General features: G+C 41.5%; 1 protein-coding gene across 1 annotated transcript in view; it reads left to right on the top strand.

Moving 5' to 3' along the window:
- Window positions 1-16,331, top strand: part of TRIM24 (tripartite motif containing 24) — an 89,354-nt gene that overhangs the window by 65,382 nt on the left and 7,641 nt on the right. Inside the window, exons 14-17 of the mRNA XM_074940304.1 lie at window positions 7,744-7,912; window positions 8,569-8,882; window positions 13,411-13,543; window positions 14,490-14,564. Coding sequence (XP_074796405.1) covers window positions 7,744-7,912; window positions 8,569-8,882; window positions 13,411-13,543; window positions 14,490-14,564 — 691 coding nt within the window. The remainder of the gene's footprint in view (window positions 1-7,743; window positions 7,913-8,568; window positions 8,883-13,410; window positions 13,544-14,489; window positions 14,565-16,331) is intronic.

Raw genomic sequence — 16,331 nt, forward strand, 5'->3', positions numbered from 1 at the left:
TTTTGAACTACATTTAGATATCTGCAAAATCTACTCTCACAAAATAAATAAGTTTAGTTCAAGTGATTGTCCCTGTAGGAGCTCCATGTGATGTGCATGCACCTGTACGCTCTTGACCAGAGACTTTTCTGTTAGCAGTGTCTGCAGGTCGATGCCTTTTATAGTGTGCCTCTGTGTACTCGAGTATGAGGCCATGTAGGAAGGAGCGGACCTGCACCACTCCAATACCTTCTCAGTTGCCCATAGCTCAACATGGAATTGTGTAGTGTCTGCTATCTAGCTGAGGCAGTTGTTTCTTTATAGTCTTAGTAGCTTCTTTTAGTTTTTGTTTCTTAGCAGGGTTTGTGCTTCTATTCTGTCCCTCCCCTTTCTGTGCCACACCCCTCCTTTTTTTTCTTTAAGGTCAGGTCCTTTTTTCCTCAGGTCGTCTTGGCCAGTGGCTTGCTTAGCAGGTTATGCCCCAAGGCCCTAGGATTCAAGCCTTGCTAGACCTGCCACAGGTCCTTCCCCTCAGTGATGGAAATGCGAGCTGCCTCCACTCCCTTGCAGAAGCCCAGATCCTGTCCAGATGCAGGATTCAAGAGCAGATCTTGTAAACTGAGGGAAGAGTATTTAAAACTGCTCCTCATGGAGTGCTCCCTTAGACCTGCAGGATCCAACTTCCCATTTTGTACATCAGATTCAGCCCCACAGAGTACTCCAGAGACTTCATGCGCTCTGGCTCTGAACTCCAGAAACCAGGAGCTGGATTTGGTCTCTCAGAAGACTGCCAAACATAAGAGACCTCACTCCCCGATAGACTAAGAGGAGAGAGAAAAGTCTTCATTTGGACCTGGGATTAGGGAGACCTCATGTCCCGGTGTAGCTATCACTGAGTCTCCCACTGGGCATAGTGCTAAGATGTTGGTACTGTTGTTGGACTTCCCTAAATGGAAGAACTCCTCGAGGAATATGGAGTCTTTGAAGAAACCATCTCACCTGGCACAGTCTGACATCACCGGGTCTCTCCAGAATGAGCAGGCCTATCATTGGTACCTGCAGAAGTGGAAATATTGCCAGATTTGATGCGCCCAAAACATATCTCCTTCCAGATCTTCCCTTATGTTCATTCTCTATTACCGTCTGAATCTAAAATCTGCTGGGTTTGTCCCAGAGCTCTGTCAGTGGTCACTTAGTTGCTATCACAGCATTCCACTTTCCAAATGAAGGATTTTCAGCACTTGTCTAGTGAAGACCCACTAAATTGACTGCAGATCACTCTCCCGTCGACTCCTGTACTCTACCAGATCAAGAAGAGTGGGGGGAGTTGATGACATCGCGTAGTGTGGACCCCACGGTAAGTAGATCTAAGCTATGTCTATTTGAGTTACGCTATTCAGGTAACTCAAATTGCGTAGCTTAGATTGAATTTCCCCTGTAGTGTAGACAAGGCTTAAGTCTTCGCCCATCCTACAACCATGACATTTTGATTAAATAACTAGAACAATATAAATTTAACTTGGCACACATTAACTTGATTAAAAACTGGCTAACTGATAAGTCTCAATGTAATTGTAAATGGGGAATAGTCATTGAGCGGATGTGTTTTCAGTGGGGTTCCACAGGGATCGGTTCTTGGTACTATGCTATTTAACAATTTTATCAATGATGTGGAAGAAAACATAAAATCATCACTGATAAGGTTTGCAGATGGCCCAATAATTGAGCAGGTGGGTAATTCATGAAGAGGACAGGTCACTGATTCAGAGGAATTTGGATTTCTTGGTAAACTGGATGCAAGCAAACAATGTGTTTTAACGTGGCTAAATATAAATGTATACATCTAGGAACAAAGAATGTAGTTCTGCCCTTGCATGAGGGGGAACGCTATCCTGGGGAGCAGTAACTCTGAAAGATTTGGAGGTTGTGGTCTAAGTCCCCTCTAAGCTGTGTGGCTGCGCAGCTGCCTATTAAGCCCCATGTCTGATGAGAGATGCCTCTCCCCCAGACCTGCTGCGGCGGGGAGAGCACCTGTCCCTGCCAGCCCTAGCGCAGACCTGCCCCGGACTTGCCGGGGGAGAGGAGCCCCTTGCCCAGCCCAAGCCCACTGAAGCTGCCAGGAAGATGAGCTCCCCGTGTGATTGTGACCTGTAGAACTAATGCGATCCTGGGATGTATAAACAAGGGAATCTCAAATAGGAATAGAGGTTTTTTTACCTCCGTTTAGCACTGGTGCACCCACTACTGGAATATTGTCCACTTCTGGTGTTGACAATTCAAGAAGAATATTGGTAAATTGGAGAAAACATGCTCTATAGTGATAGACTCAAGGAGCTCAATCTATTTAGCTTAACAAAGAGATGGTTATGGTGTGAGTTGATTTATAGTCTATAAGTACCAACATGGGAACAAATATTTCAATCTAGGGCTCTTCAATCTAGTAGAGAAAAGAATAACACAATCCAATGTCTGGGAGTTGAAGCTAGACAAATTCAAACTGGAATTAATACATTTTTAATAGTAATTAACCACTGGAAAAATTTACCAAGGGTTGTGGTGGATTCTCCTTCATTGAGAATTTTAAAATCAAGATTGCATGCTTTTCTAAAAGATCTGCTTTAGGAATTATTTTGGAAAAGTTCAATGGCCTGTGTTATTCAGGAGGAGGTCAGACTAAATTAACACAAAGGTCCCTTCTGGCCTTGGAATCGGAGTCTGTGAAATTTCTTAAGGGCTTCCTTAATCAGTTTCCTCCAGTGCAGGACCCTGCTCTACCAAGGGACCTCCATTTGCCATTTAACACATTAAGAGGGCCCACTTTTGAGCCCAAGGCAACTTGCTTGCTCCTGCATCTGTCCGTCAAGTTTTCATTTTTTGTGGCAATGACTTTGCCCAGAATGGCTGGGGAACTGGAAGCCCTCATGGCTGACCCACCATATACAGTGTTTTATCCAGACAAAGCTACGTTGCATCCCCATTCTTGTTGCTTCCCTAAAGTGTCATTAGAAGTCCAAATCAGTCAGGATATTCAATTGCCAGTTATTTTACCCCAAGCCTTACCTTTCCAGGGAATAATCCAGTCTCTATAGTCTATAGAAAAGAACAACGCTGGCCTTCTACCTTCACCAGATTAAGCCCTTTAGGGTTTTCCTTAGATTCTTCATTTCCTTTGCTGAGAGGATGAGGGATCATTCTATTTCTATTCAGAATATCTAAATGGGTTTTGGGGTGTATTTTGACATGCTATGAGTCCTCTGGGATACACGCCTTCTTAAAGTCACTGCTCATTCCACTAGGGCTCAATCAGTTTCCATAGTATTCCTTAGAAAGGTACCCCTCAAGAACATTTGTAAGACAGCCACCTGGTCTTCTCTTCACATGTTCTCAGAACATGATGTATGGACCTACAAACTTACTCTAAATGTGAGCTCAAATGGAAAAAAGGGAGTTTAAGTTCATAAGATGTCACAATAACTTATAACAAAAGTTGAAGGGAAAAGGTGCAAAAGTGAGATTCCAAATTAAGGACTGTGTTAAGATCATCCTTAGATTTCCAGTTCCATACTTGTTTTCTATGGACCAAAATTGATGTGTCGAAAACTAGGCCTGATTAGTGGGCAAAATGATGAGGAGAATGGGTTATTCTATCCATAGTGTTCCGCGATTTCAGTTTTTATTTGTAAAAAGGAAAGAAATCCAGGAATTTTTCAGTGTTTATTTTCCAAACATTAAAACCGGGATGAAATCTGTTTTAAAAAAAAAAAAGAATAAAAAGCAAGAAAAAAGAAAAACAAAAAAAGTTCATAATATACACATTTTACTACAGTACAACTGAAACTTTTTTTATGTACAAAGGTATTTTTTGGTCTCTGTCAGAGCTAATAGCTTTTCAAGAAATCCTGGTTTGTGTACGCTCGCATAACTTTCTTCCAAGTATCCACACTCATTTTGAGCCCCTTGTGCTGTCTTTGAGGTAGTCCAACTTTGAAAATAAGCACTCTGCACCAATAGATCCAGGGGGTATAATCAAAGCTTGCCATGTCACTTCGCTGATGTTGGGAAGTGTGTCTTGATGACTGTTCCAAAAAGCCAGCACATCCAGTTTCAAATAGCCAGGGTTAGGTATGCTCAGGTACATTGTAAATTTCCCCTTTCAGACTTGAAGTTTCATCTTTAGTGGCAAATGGTGGAAACAGTCTGGCATAATGGCCATAATCTGCTGCAAAATTCACCTTAAGGAAGGAGGTGTAACACCTGGATGACATTCCAAAACGAGTCTTCAGCACCAAACACTTTGGGTTTCCCATTCCTTGCTGAGCATTGTGTTGAAGGTTTTGAACTCTTTTTTTGATGTTCTCGTGTTGCAAGGATTTCCAGAAACATCTGGGTTTTCACGCTGTGTTTCTTCTGCAGCTTTTGTGCTCAGTTCTGCTGAGATTTTGGCTGTCAGGATCCAGTAAACATCTGTAGGGGCAAATGTGTTGTCAGTAGTTGGAGAAACTCCAGAGTTTTCTGTGTCACACAGTGATTCCAAGTTTTCAGCAATGAACGTCATCCCCTTGGTACACAGTTATTTTGGTTATTTGCCAGTCTCTTCCAAGTTTCTGCTTTAGAACCAACAAACTCAGGATGATCCAGGAGACGCACTAGCACAGTCCATATGTTGTTTATATGACAGGCAGCAAAGTACAAGTTCATCCACCAATGTGGCACAAAAGGAGTAGGTAATCGGCAGTCGGCTTGTCACTCATCTCGCACTGTGTAAAACAAAGCCTTCAGCTTCTTCACGTGCTTGAAAATGGCCCCACATGCAATGATGCAAGATTTCATGTCTTTCATTTCTTCTGTAGCAGTAGCTGCTGGCAGCTCAATATTAGTCAGATGAGCAGGACAGGTAATACATAGCAATTCTGGTTTCTGGTTGAGTTTAACTCCTGTGCAAACTTAGCCATGCAGGAAGTTAGTTGTGGCCCTGTTTTCCCAAGTCCGTTGGTACATGTCAAACATGTCAGTTATTGCTGTATCAACAAAGTGGCTGTCAGCTGAGGGGATGAATATCCCATTGGCACAAAATAATGCGGGATTATTCGCTTTGAAATAAAAAAAACAAAAGGCCAAGAATCGGACGGTCCAAAGCATCAGAAGACTTGTCAAAAATCAGACCAGACACCAAATTTCCATCAATTCATTCCATCGTTTTAGATACTAAAGAATCATTTTCTTTCAGATACTTACGAGGGAGGTTGTTTGCATTAGGAAGGGTTTTTGCTGCTGGACAGTATTGTTGCACTAAGTCACCAATAGGCCCCTCTGCAATTAACAGCGGTTATCCAACGAAACAGAGCATGCACACACTCATGCTGTGTCCTCTTTCATTAAAACCCTGGTGAAAGCTCCAGATATTGACTGTTTATACCAAAGCTCACTTTCTTATTTAAGCTACTTGTGTTGCTTGCTTTTGATATGCTTCTTTATTCTGTCAGCGTGAGCATTGACCTTGACCTCAATGCTGCAGTACTTGGAGTGTAATGCATCCTCTTCACTCCCATCTTTACTTTTCTTGCAAATTTCTAAGCACTGATTTTTCTTGTTGATATTGAGGCATGGATTTGCGTTTTTGCCCCATGTTTATCTTTTTTTACCTTCTCTATCTTTATCTGTGGAGGATTGATCATTTAAATTCAGTGCCAAACTAAAACAGATGCGAAGAAATAAGTGGCCAGCATCTACTTGTGAGCCAATTTGATTTTCCAACCATCGCCGCGTGTGTTCTGTGTTTTATACTGCGGATCTGCTTCAGTCTCAGAGCTTCAGGACACAACAATCACATAAAGTTAGTGTTTAACAAAAATAAGTACCCCCCCTAAAAATTGAGTGGATTGATAAACGGGTGTAAATCAGTAAAAACTGAACTCCTTTAATTAAAATAAGTGATACTTTATTGCTGAAAATTGTTAAAAACTGAAAATGTGGAACACTGTCCATCCATACTTCCCTTCTGGGGTCCTTAGAGAAACTTTGGGAGAAAAATTGACTACTGGAGCAAGCTTCACCATCTGGCTGCCACCCCCACCTTCTCTGGGAACTCTGGGCCTTCATTATCCTGACCAGGCCACAGAGAGGAAGCCAGATGACATCACCACACCACCAGTTCCGTCGGAATCCCAACCACCACCTGGAATGAGAGACATTGTTTCCTGCCCCCACATATACTTTTCCTTACTTATTTTATTTTCTCTCTCCTTTTTCTTTCTGTCCAAGGGCCTGGCTTAGCTCACCAGGGCTGTTTGTTTTGCAACACTGCCGTAAGCCTACAACCAGAAAGAGGAAGCTAAATGTCCTAAACATCCCAATGCTGGTACAAGTTTGCCAGTCTGAAAGTAGCTGATAAGACTGTGCTGTACCTGTTTTTTCCAGCAGCGAGGATGCAAGTAAGAGTCAACTCCGGAGACAGAACCTGCATTTTTTTTATTTTTGCTGCTGTTTTCTCTCCCCTATTGTGTGCTTGTCCTGTTCTGTCTTTTAGGAAATGGGATCAGACTTTAACGGCAGAAACCTCCAACGGTGTTTATAATTGTTTAAAGTTGGACAGTGATTGGGTTATTTTAACACTTTTGACCCATATATTCTATCTATATTAATACAATATGCTTTAGTATCTGCCTCCAGAGTTAACGTGGCCTTTGAAGCCGTTCTACACGGTACTGAATCCACCTCCTCAGCACCCTCTCTTCCATAGTGAGGTACTGCTTGGGTGTTTCCTCACATGGAGCACCCATAGGGACAATAACTCAAAGATGGAGAGTTTACTTATTTTGGGCAGGACCTGGAATTCTTCAAGGTGTTAGGTCCCTATGGGTGCTCCACCATCCACTCTCCTTTCCCCTCTGCATTGGAGTCCTACCATGCTCAAAAGTGGAGAAGGAACTGGAGTAGCATGGATCTACTCCTTCCTATAGGCTGTCTTACTGGGGTACGAGGAGGCATACAGCCCAGGTGCAGACCCGTGGCCACTGTTAACTGAAAAATCTCTGGTCATGAGTGCATGGACTTAATGCACATCCTTGTATGGAGCATCAGTAGGGACAGAACATCTCAAATAATTCCACTTACTGTATATAGTAAGTAACTTCTCCTTTTGGGTGCAGTCTCCTGTTTTGAATTAAATTGAAATTCCATCGTAATTTAAGGTTAAGATGTCCTTTCTCTTTTTGTTATGATTATGCACAAAAGCAGTGACATGGAACCTGATTCTGAGGGAAGGACCTGACTGGATATAGTCCAGTGTGTGGTGTTTGAGTGGACGTTGCTGGAATGACACTTACTTTCTCCAAAAATGTAACTGTTCTTCTCTCAAAAACTTCCCAAAATATTGCTATTTTTTAGGTTTTGTTAAAATTTGTATTGGGTGGAGTTTAATGAGAAAAGTGCATTCACCATGGGACCTAAACAAACCAATGCTGTATTCCAAACCTCTGACCTATAGAAAATAAAACTCTGAGCAATTTTGCAGTCCTAGGATTAGATTAGCATTTCCCCCCTTTTACTATCCTATTTTAAAAAACCTGAAGATTTTGTTCTATGGTGGATAGTGCTGTAGCCTCAAAATGTAGAGAATGGAAAATACTGTAGTATTCCAGGGTCATGAGTCTTAATCACTACAAGAGGTGTGATTTTTCTGAAAGCACTATGCTCTCTTGAATGGTGCAGATGATGTTCAACAACTTCATTTCTCTTCTTTCTGCCTCTTCTCATCCTCTATAGCTCCGGCTCCTCCAGCAGGCCACCAGGAGCTGATTCTACACACAGAGTCCCTGTTGTCATGTTGGAGCCAATCAGGATTAAACAGGAGTCTGGTACATCCCACGAGAACTATGATTTCCCAATTGTTATAGTGAAGCAAGAAACAGATGAAGAATCCCGGCCTCGGAATGTAATATTAACAATAATAAAGAATCTCTTCTGAGTTTGGGTTTGGGGGAGGGTGTTTTCGTTTATTGGAAATAGAATAAATTACAAATATTCTGTTAGAGCGTTACTCTTAGGTGTTAACTTTAAGGGAAGCAAATAATGTATTAGTGGGTGTGTTTTGTTGGGTTTGTTTTTTTTTTAAAAAAAGGGATGAAGTGAGATTCCAAAACAAGTTGTATTTCTTAATAAACTGGGATGACTGAATAACTGACATGATCAGACTGCCATAGTCTGTGGGGATCTGGGAGGTAGGGGGAATCTTATAAATACTGTAAATTCTTTCACATGGTGTTTGGAGATTTTGCTACTACTAATGCGTATGCTCAACTTTAGGAGTGCAAGACCTATTTGCTACTGGAAGATTATTATAGTTTTCTATTGGAAGCAGTTTTTTTAAATGTCAGAGCTAACCTACTTGGGTCCTGTTATACTAGTTTGCTGTATTAAATTGGCTGAAGCCATAACAGTGATAATTCCTGTGTAGAGGTTATAAGGGGCATGACTAACAATACATGTGAAAAAAGTAATGTTTTTATTTTCAATGTGTTTATGCATTGATAATTATACCTGACAGCCTGGTATCTAGATGTATCTTAGCATCTTTGCGTTTTCCTACAGACCAACTTTTCAAGAAGCATACTCACCTCACTGCTATTGGATAGCAGTCATAATACCACTTCTGACAAAACAGTCTTAAGAACAGATGCTCCAGATAGCACAGGTGACCGACCAGGGATACTTCAGGAGAATACATCCAGTGGGAAGACAGCATGGATGGGTACCCCTCACATTGGAGACAGCAGAAAAGAGGATGACCCCAATGAGGACTGGTGTGCAGTGTGTCAGAATGGAGGGGAGCTCCTGTGTTGTGAGAAATGCCCTAAAGTGTTCCACCTTTCTTGTCATGTCCCTTCACTGATGAACTTTCCTAGGTAAAAATGACCAAATGAATTTTGCCAAACTTTGCTCAGAAGAAACCACCTTTGGGTTGTGAGGCCAAGTACAGGACGTTTCTGCCCCAAAAGATAACTCTAAGGTTATCTCTACATTACAGCTTATGTTGGCATAATTCATGTTGCTCGGGGGGTGAATAAACCACCCCCCGAGCAACATAAGTTACACCAACATAAGCACTGGTGTGGACAGCACTATGTCGGCAGGAGAGCTTCTACCGCCAACATAGCTACCTCCTCTTGCGGGGGTGATTTTATCATGCCGACGACAGAGCTCTTGCCTATTGGCATACAGCGTCTTCACCAGACACACTGCAGCGGTGTTGCTGCATCAGTGCAGCTGCATCCCTGCAACTCTGTACGTGTAAACAAGCCCTAAGAAAGTTTGAGTCGGTGAAAACCAGGATTTAACTAAATTTGAGTTGTGTAACCTGAACTAGTGCTGCTGCAAAAGCTATTATAAAATGCTGCAGTTTCTTGGCATGATTGCTTATATCTGGGCCATCTATTATTATCTGTAGCCACAAAATTGGGCCATAGAATCACCATTCTAAACAGAATCCTTTAAGGACAGCAAACCGTTCTTGTTGTTGTTTTTTTAATTCTTTTAAAGAAAAAGCTCTAAACAGGGGCCACATCAGCCATAGGGCACAGTGCTTGCTGTCTGCTCATAATATTTTTAAAACTACCGCAGTAAGCACTGAGAAGAAGCAAGACTAATCTTTATAGGCCTTAATTGGTTTGTTGGAAGGCAACTGTGCAATTTGCTCAGCCCAGTTGGAACAATCAGAAGATTAAAAATCCATTTTTCTATTAAGTATAAATGTTTGAAAATAGATACTTATCCTTAGTATTTCTAAAGTTTATTATTGGTGTCAGCTGCTTTGCCAGAGTAAAAATGAAATTTTTGTGGCACTCTGGTATAGGAGCATTGGATAAAAGACTTAAGCTAGTACTGAACAAGGATACACATATGTTTACCATAAGATGGTCAGCGTTCAGTGATTTGATATAAATGTTAAATACTGGTTTAGTTTACAGTTTCTTACACTGGTCAGCTCTGCTTACATGCTTTGATTAGAACGATCGCTAGTAGCACATCAGGCTCTGAAATACCAATTATATTCAAGTACTGTACTTAGTCTGTGCACATCGAATTTGTGCCTTTTGAATCTCCAAACTATGGGGCTGTCTTCCTTTAAATACAGCACTGTTATTTTGCTGATCATAAAAGCTTTCTACAGTTTTGTTTCCTCTGTGCATAAGCAAAGACTGTATGAATATGATGGATAACAAACTGTTTTTTATTAGTTAAATGTTGTCCTCTCAGTGTAAAGGAAAATTATCACTATTTTCATGTCACATTGTACAGTTATTGGGTTTTCTAAACATTCCAGAAATATCTTTCTAAAGTTTCAACTTTTCGTTGGCTGTGGCTTTTGCTGAGCTTATTCAATGGGGCAAAGAGCAAAAAAAGAAGTTTCCAAGTGGGGCTCAAATCTGTAAAGTGCATAGTAATACTAGTGGCCAGTACTCTTAACTCTGAGCAGTACCGTCACAGATACTGAGATTTCACACTTGAACTCCCATCTCTAAACCTGCCCCTCAGCCCCATCCCATCCTGTCAACCTTCCCTCACTCCCTCTTTTGCCCCTTTTGCTCCTTACTGTCTTCTGGCCCGTTCCCTTCAAAATAGTTTGCCCTGGACTCCAACTGCCTCTCCTACTTGCAGCCCTTCACCCTGAACATGCTGTTACAGCCATTGCCTTGAATTGCTCTCCTTGTACTCTGTCTTGAATCCCTTTCCATCTGACATCTGTTCTCTTCACTCCACCAAAACTGCTGTCATACCGTGTCCCTAACCTACTCTTTTCATGGCTAAATATGTGTGAAAAGCTGCTAGGATTCAGAGAATTGTGAATTACTGTGTTACCCATCTTAGCCTCACCAAGTGAGTTTTGCTGCTGCTAAGCTGTAGGACAGCTCCCGGACACACAAGCTCGTATGCCTTGCCAGCAAACTCTTCAGCTCTCTGCCAGTCCAAACCTTGCCTTGTGGGTAAGAGAGTGAACCCCAGCTTCCCCAGAGATGTCTCCCTACAGCAGTGGTTCTCAGCCTGCAGCCTGTGGGCCGCTTGCAGCCCAATCAACACACAGCTGTGGCCCATGTGACATCCTCAGGGCCATATGGGTAGTATTGGATGTGGCCCACATAATACACTGTGGGTCGCATATACGTCTCACAGTCATAAATAGGTTGAGAGCCACTGCCCTATAGTGTCCAGCCCTCTTACTGAATACTTAGAGAAGTTATTAGGTTTGCTGCTCTTTTTTAAAGAGACAGTATACTGCAGGCAGGTATCTTAACTGGGGTTAACACACCCTTCTCTTCAAACAGTGCTGAACTGGCTTATCGTAAAAGTAAAACAAGTGTATTTAACAAAAGAACATAGGATTAAGTGGTACCCAGTGTAAGGAATAAAGGTAGAAAGGGTTACAAGCAAATAAAAGTAAAAATATGCTTTTTAGGCTAAAACCTTATTTAACAAATTAGACTCTCTTGTTCACAAAGTCTCTTTTCCAGCATGGCTGACCAGACTCTGAGATCTGTGAAGGGTCCTGGACAGAGTGCTTGGTTCCTTTGTCTCTTCAGGTGAAAGATAACTTGAGTTTGCTCCCCCTTCTTTATAGACCAGTGAACCTGTGAAATGTATTCTCTGGTAAAGTTCCTTTTTTTTTTTTTTTTTTTTTTTTTTTTTTTTTTTTTGCTAGGAAGAGATGCCACATGGTCTGGTGAAGACTTCATGCTAGTTCCTTCCCTAGTAGTGATAGTTGAGTGGTTGCTTCCGCCCCTTGTTAGCTTGATGGCTTTGTTTACCTTTTATGTAAATACATTTTCAGTTGCGTCTTGATTTACCTTGGAGACACATTCCTTTGTCTTGGGTGGAGTATCTTGTCCTGCCTGGCACACATTTTAAGAACATAATTTTAGCAGGTTTCTAATTTTTCATATGTTACCTGTATATACACTATGCAGTAATATCAGTGAGTTACTCTTAGGCCTTATGGGTCTTAAAACTCCATCCCTCAGCACCAGACTTTTTTTTACTCTACCAACAATGCCAGCCTTGATTTTTTTTTTTTTTTTTTTTCACGCCTTCAGTACATTTATTTATGCTTTCTTCAGTGAATGGAACATCTTCCCCATACTGATCCTTAAGGCTACTATTCTCTTGTGCTCAAGATCCATTTCTGCCATGATTTGTATATATTTGAATATCTCCTTCCTCCATCCTTCAGATGTTTCTTGTTGTCTTAGAGATGGGCCGAGACCCAGATATACCTCTGTACTGCACCTAGCACAGGCTCCCTCTGTTACAGGTGGTTAGGTGCTACTAAAATATAAGTAGTTGTTAATTCTCAAAATAAAAGCAAACAAACTGACATTTGCCTTCAAAAGAGTTAGTCACTCATTACCCTCCAGGCTCAGGCTAGCCTAGGAGAAACTAGAAATCTTTTAATTATCCTAATAGGATGTATGTCTGTTTTTTGGAGGACTTGTAGTTCTGATGTAGGCTTTAACAAGTTTCACTGTCTAAAGTAATTTTAACTTGCTCCTGAAACTAACCCCAATGCCGGAGGTCATGTTTATATTATTAGATCAGATATGTGGTACATACAGGCATGTTAATACTGTACTTTTCATAATCAATCATAGCTGAATTCTGTCTTTATTCATTTTTGTAAGCAAGTTAATACAATTCAGCCATATTGTAGTTATTCGTGAAGATGCAGGTGTCTCTGTAAAGAATTTTACTAAACCACAGACATTCGCTAGGATTGCTCAAGTATTTGAGGGCATCACTAATGGTAGGGGGGGAAGGGCAGTTAGCAAAAGTAGTTTGTGAACCATTATTCCCCTGCCATTTAGAGTTTTTCCCTCAAGAATAACTGAGATGAGGGGGAAAAAAAGCTGAAAAGTTATTTTGTTAAGAATAGAAAACTATAGCCTATAGGCTAACTTCTAATGAGAAAATATACTTCCCACAGGTCCCAACCTCTCCGTTGCTCTATTTTTGTGGTTTCTGAATTTTTCGTTTTGCACTCCGCCTATTCTGTTCCATTTTTCATCCCAAAATTTTAATTTTTTCTCCTTTCCTCTTGTACTTTTTTCTTCAAATTGCCTCCTAACCAGCAACTGCACCTGCTGTTAAAATTTGAATTTAATCTGTCAACCCATATGAATGGTTTCAAAACTAGTGGAAATAGATGCTATTTTTTGGTGTAAAACTATTCCAAAAATTTCAGGAATGAGTGAGCTTTTCTTCCAAAGAGATGTCCTTTTCCATCATTATCCCTCCTTTTGGTGGTTGCAAAAAAATTGACACAGAGCAAAAAGAAAATAGAAATGAACAGCTTGTCCAAAGGCATTTGAAAACCCCTCTATTGAAGACCGTGAAACTTCAGCAGGTGCCCGGAGTAATATATCTGTTTTCCCCCTTGTTTAGAGGAGAGTGGATTTGCACGTTCTGTCGGGACTTGTCGAAGCCGGAAGTAGAATATGATTGTGATAATCCCAGTCAGAGCTCTGAAAAAAGAAAACTAGAAAGTTATATGGGATTGGCACCAATAGATCGGCGGGTGAGAATACGTTGTTCATTCAACCAGTCTGCTTGTCCAGTCGTTTTGTAAATGCTGCTTTTTATATATTTGGTGGTAGTAATAAGAGTTCACTGGAGGATTTCTAAACAGTTCTGAGAACTTGGCCGTACATTTAAAATATAGCCAAGAATCACTGAGTGCTCTTCGGTTGTCTTGAGTAAGATGTTAAATATCTTTGCCTTGGTTTCCCACACCTGGAACAGGCCTATTCTGAAGGCTCTTCTTCATTCATAGAGCACTATGAAGTCTAAATATTTTTCTGGTGGGCCGCTGCATATCCCCAATATTGGGAGGTGCTCTGGAGTCGCAGTTGCACTAGTAGCAGCCTCTGGAACAGGGCCTGCATGTGGTGTTCTCCCTTTGTGGCTCTGAATCTTAGAGGTGAAGCTATAAAAGCCACCTCTGTTCCTTCCAGCTGTGGCAGTGTGCAGAACAGAAACCTGGGCTCAGTCTCTTTGACCTAACGTTCTGGAAAAATTGTTTCCCAGAGCCTCTTGGTTTTTGTATTTTACCCAGTATTAGTAGATTAGTTTAGTAATTTTAGTTAATGTTGGGTTCTAAGGGGCTTTCTGCACTCTAGCTTTAGTCTATAGGTATAAAATGGAGGCTCCTACTATAAGGAGAACTAGGGCTGAGGTGTGCTTCTCACCCTGCAGTCTTTGCAGCACCGGACACTCTAGGCAGAACTGCGGGCAGGGGGGCACTCTCTTGGATGGCGCTGTGGAAAAAACAGAATTAGGCTTCTTGGTAATGATGATTGACTTGCTTTCACTGACTGTCTGAAATTTTCAAATGTGCTTGATTTTGTTTTGGGGGGCCAGGGAAGTATTAAACGTCTGCCTGAATTTTTTAGCATAATAAATTATTAAAAGTAAAATCGCAGCATTCTCTAATACACAGGCATTCTGTCTTTCCCTATATACAGAAGTGTGAAAGGCTACTGCTGTACCTCTACTGCCATGAAATGAGCCTGGCTTTTCAAGATCCAGTTCCTCCTACAGTATGTACATTGTCATTTTTGCCTTATAAAAGAGTCAGAGCACTTGGCACCAGCACTTCTGTGGGCGTTACTGGTAACAAATCCATCATCAGAAGAGTAATCTACTCCAGATATTTAATGTAACAAATATCAAAATGTAGGATAGCGGTAACAGGTTGATACTAGATGCATGGAATTTCTGTGCTCACTGAATCCGAGCAGAGATTAAGGTGAGACTTAGTTACCAATTGCAGTAAATTAACAAACTTTACTATAAAGTGTGCGCTACATCTTAAAAATCATGTGTTTTATGCATGAAACATGACTTAACCCTTAACTTCTGGTTTTCCCACTTCATCTTGAGTGTTGCTGCATTCTTTTGAAATCAGTGGTAGTTGGCACATCGTTGAATTGCATAATGAATGGTGCTATTTACATTTAACAGCAATGAAGCATTTATTTGTGTGAACTCAAAATGGAAGGTTTCAGAGTAACAGCCGTGTTAGTCTGTATTCGTAAAAAGAAAAAAGAAAAGGAGTACTTGTGGCACCTTAGAGACTAACCAGTTTATTTGAGCATGAGCTTTCGTGAGCTACAGCTCACTTCATCGGACGCATAGCATATCGTGGAAACTGCAGAAGACATTATATACACACAGAGACCATGAAACAAAACTTCCTCCCACCCCACTCTCCTGCTGGTAACAGCTTATCTAAAGTGATCATCAAGGAGGGCCATTTCCAGCACAAATCCAGGTTTTCTCACCCTTCCCCCCCCCTTCCCCCCCCACAGACACACATACAAACTCACTCTCCTGCTGGTAATAGCCCATGGGATGGGCTATTACCAGCAGGAGAGTGAGTTTGTGTGTGTGTCTGTGGGGGGGGAAGAAGGGTGAGAAAACCTGGATTTGTGCTGGAAATGGCCCTCCTTGATGATCACTTTAGATAAGCTGTTACCAGCAGGAGAGTGGGGTGGGAGGAAGTTTTGTTTCATGGTCTCTGTGTGTATATAATGTCTTCTGCAGTTTCCACGATATGCTATGCGTCCGATGAAGTGAGCTGTAGCTCACGAAAGCTCATGCTCAAATAAACTGGTTAGTCTCTAAGGTGCCACAAGTACTCCTTTTCTTTTTTCTTTTTTCAAAATGGAAGGAGAGGCTTGATATATGCTACCAATGTATGCCAGTATTTTCCACACCCGAGTGATATAGTTATGCCAACCTAATCCCCAGTGCAGACAGCACTGTGTGGATAGGAAGGCTTCTACCGTTGACATGAAACCTTCCTATCCGGGGGGAGGGACAGCTCAGTGGTTTGAGCATTGGCCTGCTAAACCCAGGGTTGTGAGTTCAATCCTTGAGGGGGCCATTTAGGGATCTGGGGCAAAAATTGGGGCTTGGTCCTGCTTTGAGCAGGGGGTTGGACTAGATGACCTCCTGAGGTCCCTTCCAACCCTGATATTCTATGATTCTATGACATAACTACCACCTCGTGGGAAGGTGGAGTACCTACACCGATAGGAGAAGCTCTCCCATCAGCATAGGTAGAGTCTTCACTAAACGCTATAGCTGCACCGTTGTAAGTATAGTTGAGCCTTAAGAGAAGTCTCTCTTTCTGTAATGTCAGTAGTACAAGCACATACTTTAACTCCACAACTTGGACTACATCTTAAAATTCTTCACAGATCTGCCTAGATTGTTGGTGGATGGGGAGAAAAGAATGGCTTCTGGTTCATAAATAACAATCTGGAATAAATTTATCCACATCTCTTGCTGACATGCAAGTC

The sequence above is a fragment of the Natator depressus genome, chromosome 1 (assembly GCF_965152275.1).
Source record: "Natator depressus isolate rNatDep1 chromosome 1, rNatDep2.hap1, whole genome shotgun sequence".
In the NCBI taxonomy this organism is placed as follows: Eukaryota; Metazoa; Chordata; order Testudines; family Cheloniidae; genus Natator; species Natator depressus.